Genomic DNA, 21,660 nt, shown 5'->3' with positions numbered 1-21,660 from the left:
CAACAAATTCTAATCCCGACCAGCAACGATTGGTGTGGCGCTTAGAACCAGGGCCAATGAACTTTCTTGATAAACAACAATAACTTGATAGCGAGCGCGGAGAGATACACGCATCGTCGTACACAAAAATAAAGAAAACCAACAAAAAAAAAATCGGTTCGAGCCGAGCGCTTTTCGTTTCGCCATTGAAAATAAAAACAAACAACTTTTCGACTTGTACGAACGCGGCCCACGTGCATTGTGGCCGATTGCGCGTTTGCTGGAAGAGGAATCTAATCTCGCACCAGGGTGGAACGCCAGAAGCACATCGACACGTGACTCGAGAAATTGCACGATTCCATCCGTCTGGCGACAGACAGAGCGTGATGTGGTCTGGTTAAGGAAACGGAATCAGCGCTGGCGACTAAAAATAGGCCCCGCTTTGCGAATCTCTAACGTCGCCGCTGATGTTTAGACGATAGATTTTTGTTGTGTTTTCGTCGTACGATTCCCCGGAAACGGCACATCATGAATCAGTGCTGAAAGTTGCAGCCGAAACGAACCGAGAAGAAAAGATCAAACGGTAGTCAGTTGCCGGAACGAAAAATAGAAGGTACCACAGCGAGAGCCCCGATTCTGGTGACGGAACCGAGTGAAGTGAATTCCAAAAACTGGAGCATAGCAGCGGAAGATGTTGCCGCCGAGCTGGAAAGCTGCGACCTGTGAAAATGAGCGTTCCACCATCAGTCACTGCTGGGCTAAAATTAGACAGCGGCATAAATTATGCAAAGTGTGCTGCTTCTCGAAATAACGTGTCAATTTATCGCATATATAATCGGCGAGGTTCCACCGGGGAACCGTCAGAGTTGTACAGACGTCCTACCGGAAGAAAAAGAAGAAGATTAGGCAACAGTGCTGACTGCAAAAGTGGCAGTAGTAAGGAAACTAGTATAGGAATTCGCTCCGGTGGCGATCCAGAGGAACAGCCAAACCATCAGCCAAAGGGTGACTGGATGTTGCGACGGTGGCTTAGCTCTATCCCGTCCTTAGTTTCGTCCCTCTTAGTTTCTATTTCCTTTCGAGAAAATCTTCTGTACCGATCGCTTCCAATCAGTACCGCAACAGCAGCAGGCAGTGTGAGGCAAGAAGAGCCATTTGAAAATTATGGCAGTGAATGTGGAAATTATAATAAGCAAGTGACAACATATGAAGATAATGGTAGGAAAATGTGTGGCACTCCGCGTTTCCATGAAGGTTCCACCGCAAACCGCAGCCGCCGGAGCCGCCGTCAGCATGGTTGGCCGCCGTTGCTCCGAGGCATCGGTCGCATAGACGTGAAGCTAATGCTGGTGATTATGGTGCTAATTGGCGTTATTGATTACTCGGAAGGTAATTTTCTTGAGTGTGTCATGTTTCTTCTATATTTAGCCTAGGCTCGTTCGCATTTGCGTTGGTGCATCTGACAACTGTCCCTGCGCTTGGCGGGAGTGGGTGTCAACATAAGTAGTCCATTAACAGTTATTTTGCTGTTTATTTTTATCTCAAATGCAATTAGCAAGCTTCTCCGGAACACCTTCGGACGGACTCTGTCGCGTACCGCGGTCGTCGTCACGTGATGAGCGGCAAATTATGCAAATCGATTGAAAGCGACACGAAGCCGTCCGAGAGGCCCTAGATGCGTTTGTGTCAATCTAAGGAAGGGCATGTAAAAAGTAGTGTTGAATTAGTTTTTCTGTCTGAAATTATTTCAATTGATGCATATAATTGAGTTTTTATCCGACATCTACGTTTAACATTTCGGTTATTTTACAAAAAGCAATGTCTTTCAAACAGGTCATTAGCGTCGATTCAAGCTCTAACTTTCCGCAATAGAACAAGTTGAGTCCCTCCCCAGAAATCTACCAATTCAAATGTCATTTGGCACAACGGGCGGAACCGCTGCCAGATCTAAAGAGCGGTTAATTCGCGAAGAACCCTTTGAATTGCTCGGGCTAAAAATCTTCACTTGAACACGAAACCGAACCTACCCCAACGTACAGAACAGAAAACCCATTCCGGACGACCTCCGGCAGTGAATATTGCCCTAATTTTGTATTCTCACATGCTTCCACCAGCGCCGCCGTCATTAGCATGACTCGGCACAGCAGCAGCAGTTCAGTACCATCTTCCGGAATCACTTTTCCTGGGCTGCCTGTATCAGGGGAAAACTGGATCAGTGGGGAAAAACCGATGTAAAACCTAGTTTTCTTTCTAGTGCCTTCTGTGTGTGTATGCCAAGTCAAGCTACACTTACAAACCACTTCCTTGTAAGTCAACATATTTCCACTTGTCTCCCGGCCGGCTGCCCGGGATTGCCTGCGCCCCGATGTTGTAACTGCAAAGGAGAATCCGCTTCTTTCACTGCCTCTGATTACTATGCTTTTGGCCCGGGCGGGGCAGTGTGTCAAAGTAAGTTCCAGGACTCTCGACGCCAGCCAAGGATGTGGATTCTGTGGTGCTTGTTACTGTCCAGACTCTTCCGGTTTCGTGATGTGCAGGCAGGCAGGGCTGTCTTTGAAGTACACAACAGCAGCAGCACTAGCGGTTGGTGTGCGGTGAAGATTCAATATTGTGCAATTTGTTTGGCCCTATCTGGCCGGACTCGTGTCCAGGGGCGTATTGAAGGGATGTCGGTGTAATGAAATAAATAATAATGAAATAAAAGATAATAATAATGCATAAACAATTAAAACTTCACACAAATATAAATAGATAGATAATACAAAAATACAATACAATACAATAGGAACACAAAAAATATAATAACATGCTCGAACCAGAGCCAAAGCTCGGAAAAAGTGACAGGACTGTGTGAAGGCGAAAAATGGAAGCCTTTGGTGTATAATATTCTCACCACTTGTATTCCACAACACGTTCTAACCAAAATTGTTTATCGTACTGAGTGAGTTCCTAATGAATGCGGGTAAGAGCAAGTATATTCAATTCAGCTTCATTGGAACGACAGAAACATTTAGTTTCTGCTCACGCGTATTTTAAGAATTAAATGTGAATTTTTCGAGCAATTGCGTAAAGAGGTAGAGTGAAAGAAATTGATGAGAATAGATATTAAATAGATAAAACAGAAATTAAATAGAGAACAAAATAATAAAAAGAACGAAAAAAGAGTGGAACATGAAAAAAGTAGGGAAGAGCAGAAATTTGACAGAAAGAAACAAATAAAACAGATCAATAAATTTAAAAAACTGAGGTCGATATACTGAATCTATATGCATGAAAGTAAAAAAATGTTGGTGAATTATATGTTGCAATGTAGAAAGATAAAATAACAAATAATTGAAATTCGAATAAGAAAAATAGAATAAAAGCTTCAAACTACTAGAAAAAAAAGCTTCAAACTATAAAATCATTAGAATCGTACAGAAATAGGTTAAAGCAGAAAACTAAAAGTGTAAAAGAGCGGAAGGTTAGATAGGTGGAAGCGGAGATTGTTAGTGTTGAAATAGAACAGTGTGATAAAAACATATTAAAACATAACAACAAAACACAAATTATGAAAAAAGTAAAAACGTAGAGAAATGAAGTAAAGTAGCCAATACGAAAGAAATTAAAGAAAAAACGTGGAAAATAGAGACAAAAACAAACTGTTTACAGAAAAAAGAGAGGAGAAGAAAAAAAAACATACATATGGCAGAAATATCAAATTTGATGAAGGTAAAAAAGCAGCAAACTAATGAAATAACAAAACCGAGGAGAATAAAAAATTAGAAACCGAGTCGAAAAAGGGCAACAAATTTAATAGAAGAAAAAAAGAGATAAGAAGCAAATCGCAGAACAACAGTCAAGAAAAAGTTGAATACAGTTTATTTTTCAAAAATGGCATATTGAATATGGAAGGAACAAAAAGTAGACAAGAGTAACAGTTTTAAAAAGAAGATAAGCAAAGTCTGAAATATAAAAGTGAAATAAATGAAAAAATATTTTAAAAAATATTTGAATACAGAATTTGAGTACTTAAAAAACAAAAAAAATCAAAAGTCAAACGGAGAAAAGTCAAGGAGATAGGAAGTCATATCAGAAAGTTAAAAAGTCAAAACATTAGAAGAAATAAAAAAATCCAACAACAAAACGAACAAAGGTTCAAAGAGATAAAAAGTAAAAAAGTAACAAAGTCGAAAAATAATAAGTCATAACGCCAAAAATCTAAAATATTAAAAAGTGAAGGAGTTGAAACACCAAAAATTAAAAAAAAATTCGAAGAGCCTTAAGTCATATAGTAAAAAGTCAGTAAGTCATGTAGTAAATATTCAAAAAGTCAAACGGTTTAAAAGTCAAAAGGTGAAAAACTCAAAAGATTAATAAGTTACAATTGAAAAAATAAAACGCTCAAAAAGCTAAAAATTCTTAAAGTCAAAAACTGTCAAAGCTGAACCGTCGAAAGTCATTAAGAAAAAAAAACTTAAAAGCCCGAAATTCGAAAAACAAACAAGTTAAAAACTACGAAAAGTCAAAAAACATCATCATCATGAAACGCCAGAGTCGAAGAAAGAGAGAGCCAAAAAAGTCAAGAATTGATATCATCATAAAATCAACAAGATAACAAGCAAAAAAACGAAGAAGAATCATATAAAAATTGAGAAACATAAATAGAACAATAATAAAAATATTCGAATAAAAAAAGCAAAAGTAAACGGATGAAAAGTGAAGAGGTACAAAAATTCAAAAAATTGAACAGGTGCTAGTGTTAAGGTCACAAAATCATAAGCCAAAGGCTTAAGACTGAAAGTCAAATAATCAAAAAGTCTGAATGTCTAAAGCAAACGATCCAAAACAAGAAAAAATGTAGAATGAAAGAAAAATGGAGTGTAAAAAATAGAAAAGAATGGAACCGAAAAAAATAAGTTCCTATTTACTCGAAAAAAAATATACAGAATATATAAGTAAAATCAATCTATAAAGATAACAAAAGTAAGGATTAAAAGTTGGAGGTCGAAAACTAATGAATTAATAAAACCGAGAAGCAGAAAAAAGTAGAAACCTGGTCGAAAAAGCCAACAAAAACTTAGAAGAAAAGCAAATTGCAGTACTACAGTAGAGAAAAAAGTTTCGCAATGCAGAGTAAAATACAGTTTACAGTTCATAAAATGGAAAAAGTAAACTGGAAAAAAAAATTTTTTTTCGTAAATTTGATATACAAAAAAATTTAGTATGTACTTAAAAAAAATACCAAAACTCATAGAGTTAAAGAGTTACAAAATCAGATAATCGAGAAGTTCGAAAATAATGAATCCAGTCAGAAGATAAAGAAAATCAAAAAACCAAACGTAAAATATTAAAGCAGCAGAAATTAAAAAGACAAAACCCAGAAGTTAATGGTCATTTAACAGAAAGTCAGTAGTCAAAAAGTAAAATATTTGAAAGACAAAAGGTGAAAATGCTCAAAAGGTCAATAAGTCCACGATTGGGAGAGTATAACACCAAAAAAAATTGGAAAAACTGGAGTGTATAACGCTCAAAAAAGAGAAAAAATGTAAAGTTGAACACACGTCAGGTTAAAAAATAAAAAAGCAAATAATCAAGAAATCTAAGGGCCTGGAAGTCGAAAAAACGAAATAAAAAAAGAAAACGTAAATAAAAGGAAAAAGGGTAATAAGCAAAACAGCAAAAAGTAGAAAAGGTAATAATAAGAAAAATTTGAAAGTTGAGAAGTTGAAAAAAAATAAGTGAAGTAAAGTGAAATAAAATAAATTGTGAGAGTATAAAAGCATAAAAGTATAAAAGTATAAAAGTATAAAAGTATAAAAGTATAAAAGTATAAAAGTATAAAAGTATAAAAGTATAAAAGTATAAAAGTATAAAAGTATAAAAGTATAAAAGTATAAAAGTATAAAAGTATAAAAGTATAAAAGTATAAAAGTATAAAAGTATAAAAGTATAAAAGTATAAAAGTATAAAAGTATAAAAGTATAAAAGTATAAAAGTATAAAAGTATAAAAGTATAAAAGTATAAAAGTATAAAAGTATAAAAGTATAAAAGTATAAAAGTATAAAAGTATAAAAGTATAAAAGTATAAAAGTATAAAAGTATAAAAGTATAAAAGTATAAAAGTATAAAAGTATAAAAGTATAAAAGTATAAAAGTATAAAAGTATAAAAGTATAAAAGTATAAAAGTATAAAAGTATAAAAGTATAAAAGTATAAAAGTATAAAAGTATAAAAGTATAAAAGTATAAAAGTATGAAAGTATGAAAGTATAAAAGTATAAAAGTATAAAAGTATAAAAGTATAAAAGTATGAAAGTATAAAAGTATAAAAGTATAAAAGTATAAAAGTATTAAAGTATAAAAGTATAAAAGTATAAAAGTATAAAAGTAAAAAGGTATAAAAGTATGAAAGTATTAAAGTACAAAAGTACAAAAGTATAAAAGTATATAAGTATAGAAGTATAAAAGTATAAAAGTATAAAAGTATAAAAGTATAAAAGTATAGAAGTATAAAAGTATAAAAGTATAAAAGTATAAAAGTATAAAAGTATAAAAGTATAAAAGTATAAAAGTAGAAAAGTATAAAAGTATAAAAGTATAAAAGTATAAAAGTATAAAAGTATAATAGTATAAAAGTATAAAAGTCTAAAAGTATAAAAGTATAAAAGTATAAAAGTAAAAGAGTATAAACGTATAAAAGTATAAAAGTATATAAGTATAAAAGTATAAATCTATAAAAGTATAAAAGTATAAAAGTATAAAAGTATAAAAGTATAAAAATATAAAAGTATAAAAGTATAAAAGTATAAAAGTATAAAAGTATAAAAGTATAAAAGTATAAAAGTATAAAAGTATAAAAGTATAAAAGTATAAAAGTATAAAAGTATAAAAGTATAAAAGTATAAAAGTATAAAAGTATAAAAGTATAAAAGTATAAAAGTATAAAAGTATAAAAGTATAAAAGTATAAAAGTATAAAAGTATAAAAGTATAAAAGTATAAAAGTATAAAAGTATAAAAGTATAAAAGTTTAAAAGTATAAAAGTATAAAAGTATAAAAGTCTAAAAGTATAAAAGTATAAAAGTATAAAAGTATAAAAGTATAAAAGTATAAAAGTATAGAAGTATAAAAGTATAAAAGTATAAAAGTATAAAAGTATAAAAGTATAAAAGTATAAAAGTATAAAAGAATAAAAGTATAAAAGTATAAAAGTATAAAAGTATAAAAGTATAAGAGTATAAAAGTATAAAAGTATAAAAGTATAAAAGTATAAAAGTTTAAAAGTATAAAAGTATAAAAGTATAAAAGTATAAAAGTATAAAAGTATAAAAGTATAAAAGTATGAAAGTATAAAAGTATAAAAGTGTAAAAGTATAAAAGTATAAAAGTATAAAAGTATAAAAGTATAAAAGTATAAAAGTATGAAAGTATAAACGTATAAAAGTATAAAAGTATAAAAGTATAAAAGTATAGAAGTTTAAAAGTATAAAAGCATAAAAGTATAAAAGTATGAAAAATATAGAAGTATAAGAGTTTTATGAAAGTATAAAAGTATAAAAGTATAGAAGTATAAGTTTTATGAAAGTATAAAAGTATAAAAGTATAGAAGTATAAGAGTTTTATGAAAGTATAAAAGTAAGCTAGTATGAAAGTATCAAAGTTTAAAAGTATAGTAGAATAAGAGTTATAAAGTTGAAAAGGTAAAAAATAAACAGTCAAAAATCCAGTAAGAAACCCACAATATCAAAAAGTCGACAGAGAATCAACAAGTACAAAATAGAAAACTCAAAGAGGTGAGAAAGTGAAAATACAAAAAATAAAAGCATTCGAAAAGTCGAAACAGTCAATGAATCAAAAAATCAGAAAGTTACAAAATGTCAATAAAAAAGTTAAAGAAGGTTATAAAATAAGATAAATCCAAAAGTAAAAATGACAAAAAATGAGAGAATAGAGAGTCAAACAGCCTAAAGTCAAAGTTTGAAAAAGTTAAAGGCACAATTCGATCAATGATTAAAAAAGTCAAAAATCCAAAAATTCAGTTAAAATTTTAAAGACTGTCGATAGGTTTCAAAGTCGGTGAAGAAGAACTACAAAAAGATTAAGTATCTAATGGTCAAAGAGTATAAATTTCAAAAAGTCAAAAAATTAAGGAGTCAAAAAGCCAAAACGCATAAAGGTCAGAGAAAAATTATTAAGTCAAAATAAAATTCAAAATATCAAAACTATCAATTGGTCAAACAGTGGAACACAGAAAAACAGTGAAAGACAAATAAACAAAAAGTTAAAAAGTTAAAAATCAAAAAAGTGAACAGTCAATAAATTGTAAATAAAAATATCTGTAATTCGAAAAATCACAAGGTTTAATAGTTAAAAAAAAAGAAATCCAAAAGTCAAAACTTGAAAAAACTTTAGAGCTAAATAAACCAAAGAAGTCAGAAAAATTGAAAGCCTAAAAAAACGAATAAAAAAAAATGGTAACTTAACATATCATGAAGTTAAAACAGTGAAAAAAAAACTAACGGAAAGTTGAAAAGTTTTGATGTAAAATAGTTGCAAATGTAAAATGTTAAAAATTAAACAGTCTAAAGTTCAGTCAAAAACCCACAATAACAGAACATTATCAAAAAGTCATGAAATCAATAAGTCAAATAGTTAAAAATGAAAATAATGAGAGTTGAAGCACTCGAAAAGTCGCAACAGTAAAAGAATCAAAAAGTGAAAGGAGGAAAAAAGTTACAAAAAGTTGGAGGTTGTATCCAAGACACGACCGCATAAATAACGTAGAACTACGTACACTATTAACAAATGCATTGAGTGTTTCATTACCCTAGTAACACAACTGGTTTTATCAAAGTTTTATAGCGCTTTTTTGGCTGTATTGAGGGCTATAAAACTTTGATAAAACCAATATTTTTACTTGGGTAATGAGTTATAATGTTTACTAATGAAGGGTTGTGAATTTCGTGAACCGGATTCAGCAGTTAGCAGAACGTGTCGAGTTAAAAACCATACACAGCACAAACACACAAATCATACCATATCATAGACACACACACATCATACCATATCATACAAACACATACACATCATATCATATCATACAGACACACACACATTATATCATTTCATACACACACACACACACGCACAGACACACATCATACCATATCATCATAACATACACACATCATACCATATCATACACACATCACACCATATCATACACACATCATACCATATCATACACACACAGCAAGCAAGCGACCAATCAGAGGACGTCATTTTTATTTCAACAAGTCTTGACAATTTTCAATAGTGCAATAGTTCTTAGATTCAAACAACATTTTTCTGCATTTGGGCAGATGCGTGAATAATTTTCCAATCGATTGCTGCAAGAATGAAGAAAATCGGTTGAAAACCAACCGACCTATAAGCATTTGAAAAGGGACAAATTTCGTCCCAGTTTTTCAGTTTGCATCCCTGTGTGGTATGCTAAAGTAAAACTTAGTTCTACGTCAAAAGGCATTTTGCTGTTCAAAATTGGATTTGGTGATGACGATCTTTATGCTGCCCCAACAGTGGGGGAATAATGGCAGTCTGGCGAGGCACGCTGAGAAGAACCTCGCTGCTACTGAGACATGGTGACCAACCACAGCGCAAGTGATTTATTTAATTTGAAGGCAGCCACAGGCGCAACGCGCTGTTACTTCTGAGTGCTGTATCTTCTTCTTCTGCTGTCAACGTTGTGGACGGTCCATCCAGCTCACCTTCCGACTAATGAATGTAGTTAGTTTTCCCAGAAACACTCTTTTATAGCCGAAGGGTGCTACGTAATAGGCCACGCCTTTCAGTTCAGTTGTCACATTCTCTAATGTTCTTTAGACGAATTATTCCACAATCCGCGTTTGATTTTTGTATCCAGCTAGTAAACACCGATGGTGCTCTCACACACGCAACGATATTACCCCTATCGTATTACGGCTTGTAATATTAAGCAAGCGATTTCGTTTGTCTCTGTCGCGTGTTGCATCATGTTGCAACTGAGCAGTTGAGAGACTACGCAATTCTGTTCATGCTGATTGATAGAATCGACTTTTTATCAGTACTGCATATTCGAATTAACTGCCTTTGTGAATGCGTTCTAACAGGGCAGTTTGTTATTCAAAATCGGTTATGTTGATCGCAGCCTTTGTGCTGTCCCAACAGTGGGGGTATTACCTAAATGAACTACAACAGAATTTGATTGCTAGGATCCCGCGAAGAATGTTTGCTTGTGTTGATGCTAGGAAATTTTCACCCTTCAATTACTTGTTTATTTGCCTTGAAAAAAAGGCATTTTGCTGTTCAAAATCGGTTGCTGATCGCAACCTTTGTGCTGTTCCAACAGTGGGGGGGGGGGGGGGAGTTATGGTACACGGACAACATGCACTGTGGAAGCTATTTCACCTTCTGTAAATTAGACGGCCGCGACAGATGTAACTGCTAGAATCCGCACAGAATGCTTGCTTACGTTGTCAAAAATTATTAACTTTCAATGACTTGTTTATTTGCCTTGAAAAAAGGCATTTTGCTGTTCAAAATTGGATTTGGTGATGACGATCTTCATGCTGCCCTAACACGGGGGAATAATGGCAGTCTGGCGACACACGCTGAGAAGAACCGCGCTGTTCCTGAGACGTGATCATCCACAGGGCTAGTGCTGCTGCTAAGGAAGGACGACTGCTGTTGACAACTTGTCGCTGTCCAGAACTATTATGAGTGGCTTCAGCTGAAACAGGCTCTTATATAGGCCAAATAGCATGTTTTCAATTGCAAGGTATATGATTCTGTCGACCGTGCTTGGGAAGCAGTCATATAACGACCAATCAGAGGACGTAATTTTCGTTTAAACAAGGCTTGACAATTATCAATAGTACAATAGTTTGCATAATCAATCAACAAATTTCTACATCTGGGTGGATGCGTGTATAATTTTCCAAACAATTGCTGCAAAAATGAAGGAAATCGGTTGAAAACAAACCGATTTATAAGCATTTAAAAAGGGACATATTTCGTCCCCTTTTCGTTAATAGTTTTCCTATTTACATCCCTATGTGGTAGGCTAAAAAAAACGTAGTTCTACGTCAAAAAGGAAAAAGATTGCAAAATAAAAAAACTTCAAAAAGATAAAATGTCAACAATTTAAGAAAATAGATAGTGAAACAATCAAATCAAAGTCACAGTTCTAGAGTCAAGTAATCAAGAAATAATAATAAACAAAATATTAAAGAATAAAGGTCAAGAATAAAAAATAAAGTTAAAAGTCAGAATTTCTATTTTACTAACTGGTCAAATTATTAACAAAAATAAAAATGTCGATAAGTTTAAAAGTCGATAAAGAAGATCTTCAAAAAAGTCAAATGTCAAATGGTCAAAAAGTAAAAATTCCAATAAGTACAAAAGTAAAAAAATTAAAAAAGGCAATGAGTAAAAGAGTCATAATGTCAAAATGGCAACAATTCAAAATGAAAAAAAAAAGAAGCTAAAAGGATATGTCGTAAAGTCAATGAAATACAAAAATATACTATTAACAGAAAACCACAAAATTGTTTTTTTATCCACCAAATTAGGATTCGCAAAGTTGAGGAGTGGTGCAAAAAGACTAGTAGTAAGAAAAATCAGGCAAGAAAAATCCGTCTTGTAAACCCTCCGATACGCCTCTTGAATGTTTTTGAAGGGAAATTCACTACAACAGCCTGAGAAATTGCATGTCCCATCTTCGTACGTTCGGCCGCCTCGCAGTTTCGTGGCTCAGAATACTAAATCAATGGTTGAAAAGAAAAGTGCCATGAATCAACCGCTCCGTCCATCCTTGCCCGCCAGGAGTGGCGGCCCTAGCGAGTTATATTGTTGCAGCAGCGTTAGGGTTAGGGAACAGATCTTCCTCCATCCCACGTCCCCCTATACCCGGTGCAGTCTGCTCAACTGGAGCAAGAGTGAAAGCTGAAAGATAAAATCTCAATTTAAATTCTCATTATCCTTCGGAAGGCAACGGTACAGGGCAACGATCTGCTGGGGCGAGGGGGTAAGCCGCAGTCAGACCACGAACGTACGAGCAGTGAAATGTTATCAAATCACTTCTGCAAACTGGCGCAAATGTCAGACTACTTTTTATTACCCTCGCTGCAACTGCACTGCACTGGGGCTGCTGAATTCATTCATCCTTGCATGGACACGTATATGCACTTTCTGATGGAGTGTAAATTCTTTGCATCCTGCTTTTCCCCAAAGTTTGCAAAATATGCATTTATGGCACGCAGAGAATTTTTCACCTGTGAACTGGTAGAATAATTTTACCGCAAACAAAATTTCTTGTTTCTATTCCACAAACGTGAACCCAATTATCTCGGTGTGCAGCGCCCCGCTGATGACGGGAGTGCAACTACGGTGTGATGCAATTCGACGGCAGTTCTGCGATGCACGTATATAGAGTCTAGCCCTGTCAGATCCAGTCGGTCGCGCTGTCGTCGACATTCGCCGGCGTCTTTTTTAGGAAGCAATTTTGCAGCAATGTGCAATTTCCGAGACGTTTGATTCGTGTAACTTGTGTATGTGTGTCTGCAGCCGAGCGCATTACTTTTTCCCATCATCCGGATGTCGAGCAAGTCGATGCCCGATTGACGGGTTTGTTTTTCTGTGCCCTCTGTGTGTGCTGACGGAGAATGCGCTTCTGCATTATTAACTTCGCTTTCCTGGCGGTGCAGCAGACGCTAACACACAGGTAAACTGCAAGGAGCTCACTTATTCTGGCGGAAGAAAGTGGTGGCGCCGTTCGATGGAATCGAATAAATTTTGACAATTATTCGAACCGATGCCGATTACCGGTATCAAAAATCAAACGTAACGTTTCGAGCGTTCGTCACGAATTTTACTATAAGTAATAAAAAGTATGTATTAATTATTAATTGCAATAATGAAACTGACAAGTTCTAAAAATTGCAACAACAAACCGCCAACCCTCAACATTTTAAATAACGCCCTTTGCTCTGCCCTTAAACAGCAACTGCACTTTGTTTCCATTGCCTCGTGTAATTTACTAACACACAATAAATAATACGATTTAAACGCATAAATCATCACCGCGAGACCCTAGGGCAATACGGCGAAAACAACAAAATGGATAGGATTTTTTATTCTTCTTCAGTTGGACCTGTTTTTTTTCGCACACAAAAGTGAACGAACCGAGGAGCCAGGAAACTTCCGTTGCTTGTCCGATGATGCAATAGAATGAAACGTCCCCGTCCTCCCACATGTCGCGCCCACGTTGACAGGCTGGGCCCTTGCTCGACCCTGCAGCAGATCGGTTTACCATTATATGAAGCTGGTAAGAATACTTTTTATTGCGCTGTTTTTTTTATTTCGTTGCTGTACTGAGGATGCAACGAGGAACACTCGAAGGCAAAAGAAGACACCACTCCGAATCGTGATTGTCTTCTAGAACAGCTGTCTGACGCTCTCATTATTGTGGATCGCGTTTCGTCGGAGGTTCTGATTTATTATTAGAACGTCAATAAACGAAGAGCTCATGGAAACTTCCGGTAAATCCGAAAAGATCAAACAATTACAACATTCAGAGGCATTAAAAGAGGGTTACCTTCAAGAATGGCAACCTGTCGTTGCACTAAGTGTCCATTAAAACTGTACCCCTAACCCGCAAAAACTCACGAAGAAGGGTGGAGGTGTCAACGGAGCAGGAGATCGCACACTGTAATAGATGATAATACACTGCAACGGCAGCCCGTGGTGAAGGAGGAAGGTTTGGCCGGAATCGGTGGTTTACACATTTTTATGATTTTAATTATTTTGCTTGACGAGGCGACCCGCCGGTTTTCTTCTCATCCCGACCCCACCGAGGCCACCTTTTGCGTGCATTTGTGTGTGCATTGCTGATGCGATGGGGCATATGGTACATACAAAACATCGCTCCTTTATGGCCGCGTGCCGGTAAGATTTTTACCCCGCGTCCTAGTCACCGTTTCTTCACGTTCCGCGGGAGGTGTTTACTCACTGCGAACGGCGCAAGTTGCATGTCCGGAAAGTGCAACGACTGACAGCGCGACGCATATTGTACGGAATTAAGTGACGGACCGCCACGCGAACTGCCGCTGCATTCGGTGGGGTTGCGCAGCTTAGCTGCGAAGAAGCGAGAGAGACAGAGAGACAGGTCTATCGTTGTCGCGTAATATTCCCCGGTATATTTGCCAAGTTTTATTACAACCGCTCCGTGGAGTGGCTCCGTTCTTCTGCACTTCAGCCCGGCCTCTTGTGACCATTACTATTGTGGGCTGCAGGGAAACAACTTATTTTTTACTGTCATTTCGAGATGTCATAGAGCTGTTGCGAGATTTTTTATAGACTACCATTCCGTGTCCCCTTCTGTCTCTATCCTTCTCTCTTTCTGTACACTACTATTTGCCACGCAGTGGAACAGAAGTTACGTGGACTCTATCCACTCGTGAAATATGATGTTTGAACACTAATTGTGGTTCATTGTCTTGGGGTATTACGAACCACGCAGCGATGAGTTTACTGCTTTTAGAATGCATCGTTGTTTTACAGTTAGAAGATAATGTTTAGTGCTATTAGAATAGGATTACCTATTCGTGCTACTGGATGGTAAGTGATAAGATTCTGAAATAGTCTGTTGAAAATCCACCTAATTCAGCCAGTCGTTAACTGACGCCAATGTCTGGATAATGTAATTGTTCGCATTGGTTAACGTCAATTGAATATGACGTAGTAATTTTATAATTCACTCCCTTGTTTGGGTATAATTCACTCTTACGTGCAACTTACTTCACTGGAATTATACTATATTTTTGAACCGGTTCAGTCATAGTTTTTTAGTAACACTCATCCAGAAACTTTATATGCTATTAATTAAAAATCAACTATCATAGCATGAAAACAAAGAAACTCAATTAGCCGTATTTCAAGGTATGCACATTACGTAGAATATATAACTAAAAGAGCAAAAATATTTGATTCTTCAATCCTCGTAGGAATCGACAATTTTCAGCATTATTACCAATACTTTCGGCAGGGATTCGACATTATTTACCTTATACCATTTAATCACGTTCATCTTGATTGAGAATCCACTTTTGGAGGTAGCTTTAGGTTTTACTTTCCGCAGGAAAAATGGCTTGCTTAATCAGGAACTTCTTGGCAAACTTAAGATTTGGACTACTACGACCATTATTTTTTTTTTTTGTGGTATCTTGGCAAACTTGGACATCTTCTGTATTCGTAAGTTCTCTGGAACACCAAATTTATCCTTGTCAGTGGGATACAGGCTTCCTGGAATCTGTTTGAAATCTGCCTTGACATAATCCCACTTAACATAAGCTTTTGGTCGTTTAACTTTCAAGCATGAGTTTTTGCGACCGTGTTATACTTCTCGTCTTAGTTTGGGGTCTTTGAAACCTTAAACGCACACAATCCAGCTCGACCACGTAAGTTTCACTCAGATGCAGTATTTTGCCACATCTCATGCAGACGCGTTCGATCTCCCGTAAAAAGCTCCAACTACGCGTTTGTGATCCTAGTCACCCAAGCAACAATTGAAACATAATAAAAAAATAAATTGCGAGAATTTGTTACACTAACGAAATTCTGAGGTTTCAAGAAACATTATTTGTTACTACGATGAAATTGTTAAGATACAAGCAACAACTAAAGTTGCATCGCTGCTTCAAAAAACTCAACACCAACAACGTAATTCGCGATGTTGGTTTTGTTGTTGAATCGTGTAAACGGCATTTGAAAATCTAACTTCCACTGGATAGATCTAGTGGGCGGAGTGTAAAAGTTGCCAACGTGATGCTTGCGAGATACACAAAACAAACACAAAATAATACTTCTGAAAGTTGCTGTCGTGTTCGCAAGTTTTGTAACAGCAACTTTTGCTCTAAACAACGTCTACCATTTGTATTTGTGCCGTGTCAAATAAATTATAGATGAAGAAAAAAAACGTCTACCATGGAAGGTAATAGTGTTTTAGGTGGGCATCAGAGCGGCATATGGAAAAAAGTGATAAGGAATGGAAGTTTTTATAAGAAAAAAAAAGTTCTTTCAACTCAATAAGTGCTAGTACTCTGTCCACGCCCTGGGCTCTGGAAGATACCAGAGCTTTATCAACATCTAACAAGTCGAGGCTGACATCATATATCACCACCGATCAACCTATTTATTATATTTTTTTTCTTCATATATGAGCAACTTATATTGGTGAATCAGAAAAGGTATATATGCCGCATAAATATGAAAAAACACAACCCGAAATAACACTACCGGAAATTTCAAAACCATAACCATTCCCATTTTAAAATGCTATATTCCTGATAATGTTTTGCCCAAAAACTCGATGACGCTCGTAGGAACACCAAATAAAATTGAAATATCGAAGGATGAACGTATCGGTGGTGAATATTGGTACTACGGTCTGCAAAAAGTTTTGCAAGATGCTCTATCGAGCTGCCCAGGAACTCCGGTTGAACTCTCCTTAAACATTAATATTGACTAAATTTGATGCTACATTCATCATGTTGTTATCAAATTGCATGCATTAGACCATACACATTGCTGTTTCATTCTTGAAACTTGTGTCGAAACAACGAAGATGTTGCAGTTAGCTCCACCGCCTGCGCTTTTTTTGTCGTTGTATAATAAACTGAAATGTAGCTGCAACTTAGTTTCGCATTAGAATTGGTTGCTGTGATGCACAAAGTTCATAGTTAGAAACATGTTTTGCTGCTTGGGCACTATACGTGTATTATTTTTATAACCATTTCACGAAACCAGGAACGGTTCGATACCGTGGAGTTGGCAATTTACACCTTTTTTTCCGATGTTACGATGTGATGCGAGATTCTTATTCTCGAAATACTCGTGCATAACTTTTAAGCGAACGAGCTGTTTTAACGACGCCATTTTGCTGACTATTGCGCACTTGATGAAACCAACTGAGAACTAGTGCACGCTAGATTATCTCCACTTAAAATTTCGAAGAATAGTCCAACGGATCAAAAGTGAGGTCAATTTGAGTATGTGCGGATTTTAGTCAGTGCATAATCGTGAAGATCCATGTGAACTAGGGTGGGTCGATTTAAAAATCGCTTAGGCACATATGATTTTAGGACTTCAGGGATCAAAATAAGATACTTTTCTCAAGAAACCATACCTCTAAAATGAATTCTGATGTCCCTTGTACTAACGTGTAGGTCAAATTTCAAAAAATCCTGTTTTGACCCATTTAGAGTGACCCAATCGAGTCCAAATGTATGACCGACACCCACTAACTTTGAAGGGCTGACCCACCCATGCTAGTGTTACCCCCCTGGGACCCCCCTAGGGGGTCTCCCATACAAAAATATAAAAAAATATCAAAAAATCACCATTTTTGGCACTTTATATGACAAAAATCAGTGAAATGGCTATTATTTTTCCGCACAAATGAAGTTTCTAGGTAAAAAATGTTTTTTTTGTTTTTGGATTTTTGTTTTCTCTTTAAAAATTTATTCGATCAGAACATAGGAAAGAAACTAAAAAATTATTGTTTGAAGTCTTTTTTTGGTTTCAACACTGGGCAATTTCGCACGGCTCTCTAATGTCGCCTCCATAACAGCCTCTACATTTTCCGATATTACTCGTTTGGAAACGCTAGCTAGCAGTTGAACGTGTTGTTCCGTTCCTTGTATATGTAATGGAATATGCGGATCAGTAAATGGTGAATTATCTTCGTTTAAATATGCTATCAATGTTTCATACGGAATGATTCGCGTGAATGGTGGTTCAAATACGTTATTTTTATCAGTCAAATCGATCATTTTCGTGTAATCGAAGCAATGGAAGTTTATATCTGGTTTTTTATATTCTCTAAGTTCCGATGGGTCTTCAACATTGTCTCGATATCGTAAAATTTTCTCGATAGCAGAGTCGCGCACCTCTTTCCTATCATCAAACACCATTGATAGCAAGATATTTTCCGAATGTGCAAAATATGGATTATTTTTAATTACATGATTGACAACAGTGCGTAAATTTGGCTCCAGAAATTGTGCCCAAGTAATGTACTTGAAAAATAATACACTACCGTACACGACAGAGCTGTAATACTTGATATTAAAATACATTGGCACATAAACCTTAATTATAAATTCAACCAGAATTCTTAAATTTTTAGGTGGTTTTTTCATTGTCACATATAATCGTAATAATCTAGCGGCCTTGGTGAGCCAGCGAGAATGTACAATTTTCCCTGGTTTTATGTTAGCCAGATCCACAGAAACCACGCCATTAGAAATTACATGTGCCATGTCGTATAAGTACTGCGAATCGGTGGAATATTCGTGCTGTTCTGCAACAGGAGGCATATTTTCCAACGCAATTCTCTGAAAGTCGCTCACCACCTAAAAATATATAATAATTAAATAAATTTATTATGATTTCACCATTCAAAATGTAAGAAAATTATAATAAATGAGTGATAGCAATGACTAACCGGAAGAGCTTCAAAATTTTCAATTTGCTTGCTTAGTTTCCCGGTTTTTGATGTTGGTCCAGTGGTGGATGATTTATCCAAAACCCCAAACAAATGTCGAAACGGAAGTTCGTTGAAGTGTAGAAGGCAAACAAACCAATGCAATGGTCTTTTTAGCAGCAATTCGAATCTTCGTATAACTCCACCGTGTGTGCCAGTGTTTGTTGGCTCACCGTCAGTGCATATGCCAATCAATGCATCCAGAGATATGTTTTTATCGTTGAAAAATTCATTCAATTTTGTTGTTTTGTATTCAGCACTCTCCTCTACCAGTTTTGCGTAACCAATCAATCGAGAATTCGGTTCTCTCAAAATAACAAGGTGAGGTTCTTTTACCATCCTACTATGACACTTACCATCAATTTTTTCTCTCGTATAAGTATCATCTTTTCTGCCGTCGAATGAAAATGTATTAAACTGGAATCATCAAACCTTTTGCGGAGCACTATTCGTCTGCATTTCTCTCTTTCTCTACGAACTTTCGATTCATCCATGATGAGAGGTTCGCCATGCTGATCTTTCATTTCAAAATCTTTGAAAAGACTGGTTGCCAATGCTGACGCTACTCTATCAGACACACCAAATCTGTCACACATCAAGGCAAAGTTAAAACAATCGTATCTTTCTGTGTATTGTGAACTTGTGCTTCTATTCATAACATCTTCATCAACCGTCATCGGTACGTCTACGTATGTTGTATCATCGGGATCTTCGTATGTTGGCATTGTTGGCATTGATGACGATGTCCCTTGCTCTTCAATTTCCATCAGAAATGCATCAATTGTTAGTCTTCTCTGTTTATGTTGATCGTGCATAAACTCTTTGAGGCGTTCTGGAACCAAACCGCAGTTACATTGAGCTGCCGTCAAATCGCATTTACATGCTCCAATATAAAAAATTTCGTTCAGAGTACCGGTAAACACTAAAAGGTCTCTATTCGTCTTCTTAATTTCGGCTTGGTATTTGTCAACCAATCTATTCAATTTAACAGCAACATATTTTTTTGAAATTATTTCCATACCAAGTTTTTTCCAAATTCCAACCAACCTATCTGTTACGTGATTAGAGAATTGTTTATAAGAAAACTTTTGAAGTAGAATACTTCTCTCAAGAAGTTCGGCTACATAGGGATGTGAAATGAAAATCTAAAACCGAAAAAAGTGAAAAATATGTCCAATTTCAAATGCTAATGAATCGGTTAGTATTCGATGGATTTCCTTCGTTCTGGCAGCAATAGATTGGAAAATCTTCTAAGATTCTTCCCAAAATAAGATAATTGTAATTTTATTATTCACACTATTGTAGTATTGAAAATAGTCAAGCCTTGTCAAAACGAAAAATTCGACCTCTGATTGGTCGTAATATGCTTGCTTCCCAAGCACGGTCGACAGGATCATATACCTTGCAATTAAAAACATGCTATTTGGCCTATATAAGAGCCTGTTTCAGCCGGAGCCGCTCATAATAGTTCTAGACAGCGACAACAGCAGTCGTCCTTCCTTAGCAGCAGCACTAGCCCTGTAGTTGGTAACCACGTCTCAGAAGCAGCGCGGTTTTTCTCAGCGTGTGTCGCCAGACAGCTTTTATTCCCCCCGTGTTGGGGCAGCATGAAGATTGCCATCAGGAAATTAAATTTTGAACATCAAAATGCCATTTTGCAAGGCAAATAAACAAGTCATTGAAAGTTAATAGTTTTTGTCAACGCAAGCAAGCACTCTGTGTTGCATCCTAGCAATTTAAATCTGTCGCACCCGTCTAATTTACTGAATGTGAAATAGCTTCCACAGTGCATGTTGTCTGTGTATCTTAATTCCCCCAGTGTTAGGGCAACTCAAAAGTTGTAATTAGCAACCGATTTTGAACCGCAAAATGCTTTTTTCAAGGCAAATAAAAAAATAATTGAAGGTTAATAATTTTCTGGCATCAACACAAGCAGACATTCTGTGCGGGATGCAATCAAATTCTGTTGTAGTTGTCTAGTTTTCACTTTATTCAAGGCCCAAATACACACACGGCGCAATGACACCTTCTCCATACAAAATAGAGGGCGTGATCGCTATCCCGCCTTCCATTTTGTATGGAGAAGGCGTCATTACGCCGTGTGTGTATTTGGGCCTTTAGCAAACCCCCCACTGTTGGGGCAGCGCAAAGGCTGCGATCAGTATAACCGACATTAAATAATGAACTGCCCAGTTAGAACGCATTCATTCAAGCAGTTAGTTCGACTATGCAGAGCTAATATGAAGTCGATTCAATCAATCAGCAGTAACAGAATTTCGTCGTCTCCCAGTTGTCAAGTTGCAACATGATACAACACGCAACAGCGAGCAAACGAAATCGCTTGATGTTACAAACCGCAATAAGATACGGATTAAAACCGTTGCGTGTGTGAGAGCACCATCGGTGTTTATTCGCTGGATACAAAAATCAAATGCGAATTGTGGAATAATTCGTCTAAAGAACATAAGGAAATGGTAAACCTGAACTGAAAGGCGTGGCCTATTACGTAGCACCCTTCGGCTATAACAGAGTGTTTCTGGGAAAACTAGCTACATTCATCAGTCGGATGGTGAGCTGGATGGACCGTCCACAACGTTGACAGCAGATATCAGCACTCAGCAGTAACAGAGGATAGCAGCGGGTTGCGCCTGTGGCTGCCTTCAAATTAAACAAATCACTTGCCCTGTGGTTGGTACTACGTCTCAGGCCTCTGCCAAGCTGACTTTCGTACGATAGCGGCGGTATTAGCGGTTGATGCATTTGCCAACACTTTCTCCAGTGAAGCCGTGTCTAATTTTCAATGTGAAAACACCTTTCTATTGTGTTGGCCGTGCGCATTAGGCCTCTGCCAGGCTAAACGCGAAAAGCGGCGCGAACCGATTCGCCCGGCCGTAGGGTAATGTACAGTCGTAGGTAGAGCTGTGTAAAAGTATTCTACTTCAACCTTGCGGTCGTGGCTTTGCACACAACCCTCCTGTGATTTTTTTGTTCTGTTTTTGCACGTTCGCTTAAGTAAAAATAATATCTCAAGATATCCAGATCGGTTGGTAAATTAATATCATCAAATCAGAAGACACACCAAAAACAGCAACATCATGCTTGGGTATATGACTTATTGG

General features: G+C 36.1%; 1 protein-coding gene across 1 annotated transcript in view; it reads left to right on the top strand.

Annotated features, from left to right (window-relative positions):
- Positions 1 to 707: 707 nt before the first annotated feature.
- The window catches only part of LOC129719511 (uncharacterized), a 150,924-nt gene continuing 129,971 nt past the window's right edge, over positions 708 to 21,660 (top strand). Inside the window, exon 1 of the mRNA XM_055670906.1 lies at positions 708 to 1,368. Coding sequence (XP_055526881.1) covers positions 708 to 1,368 — 661 coding nt within the window. The remainder of the gene's footprint in view (positions 1,369 to 21,660) is intronic.

Source organism: Wyeomyia smithii, chromosome 2 (assembly GCF_029784165.1).
Source record: "Wyeomyia smithii strain HCP4-BCI-WySm-NY-G18 chromosome 2, ASM2978416v1, whole genome shotgun sequence".
Lineage (NCBI taxonomy): Eukaryota > Metazoa > Arthropoda > Insecta > Diptera > Culicidae > Wyeomyia > Wyeomyia smithii.
Note: the sequence above shows the minus strand (reverse complement) of the source record. Positions and strands in the feature narration are given on the sequence as shown.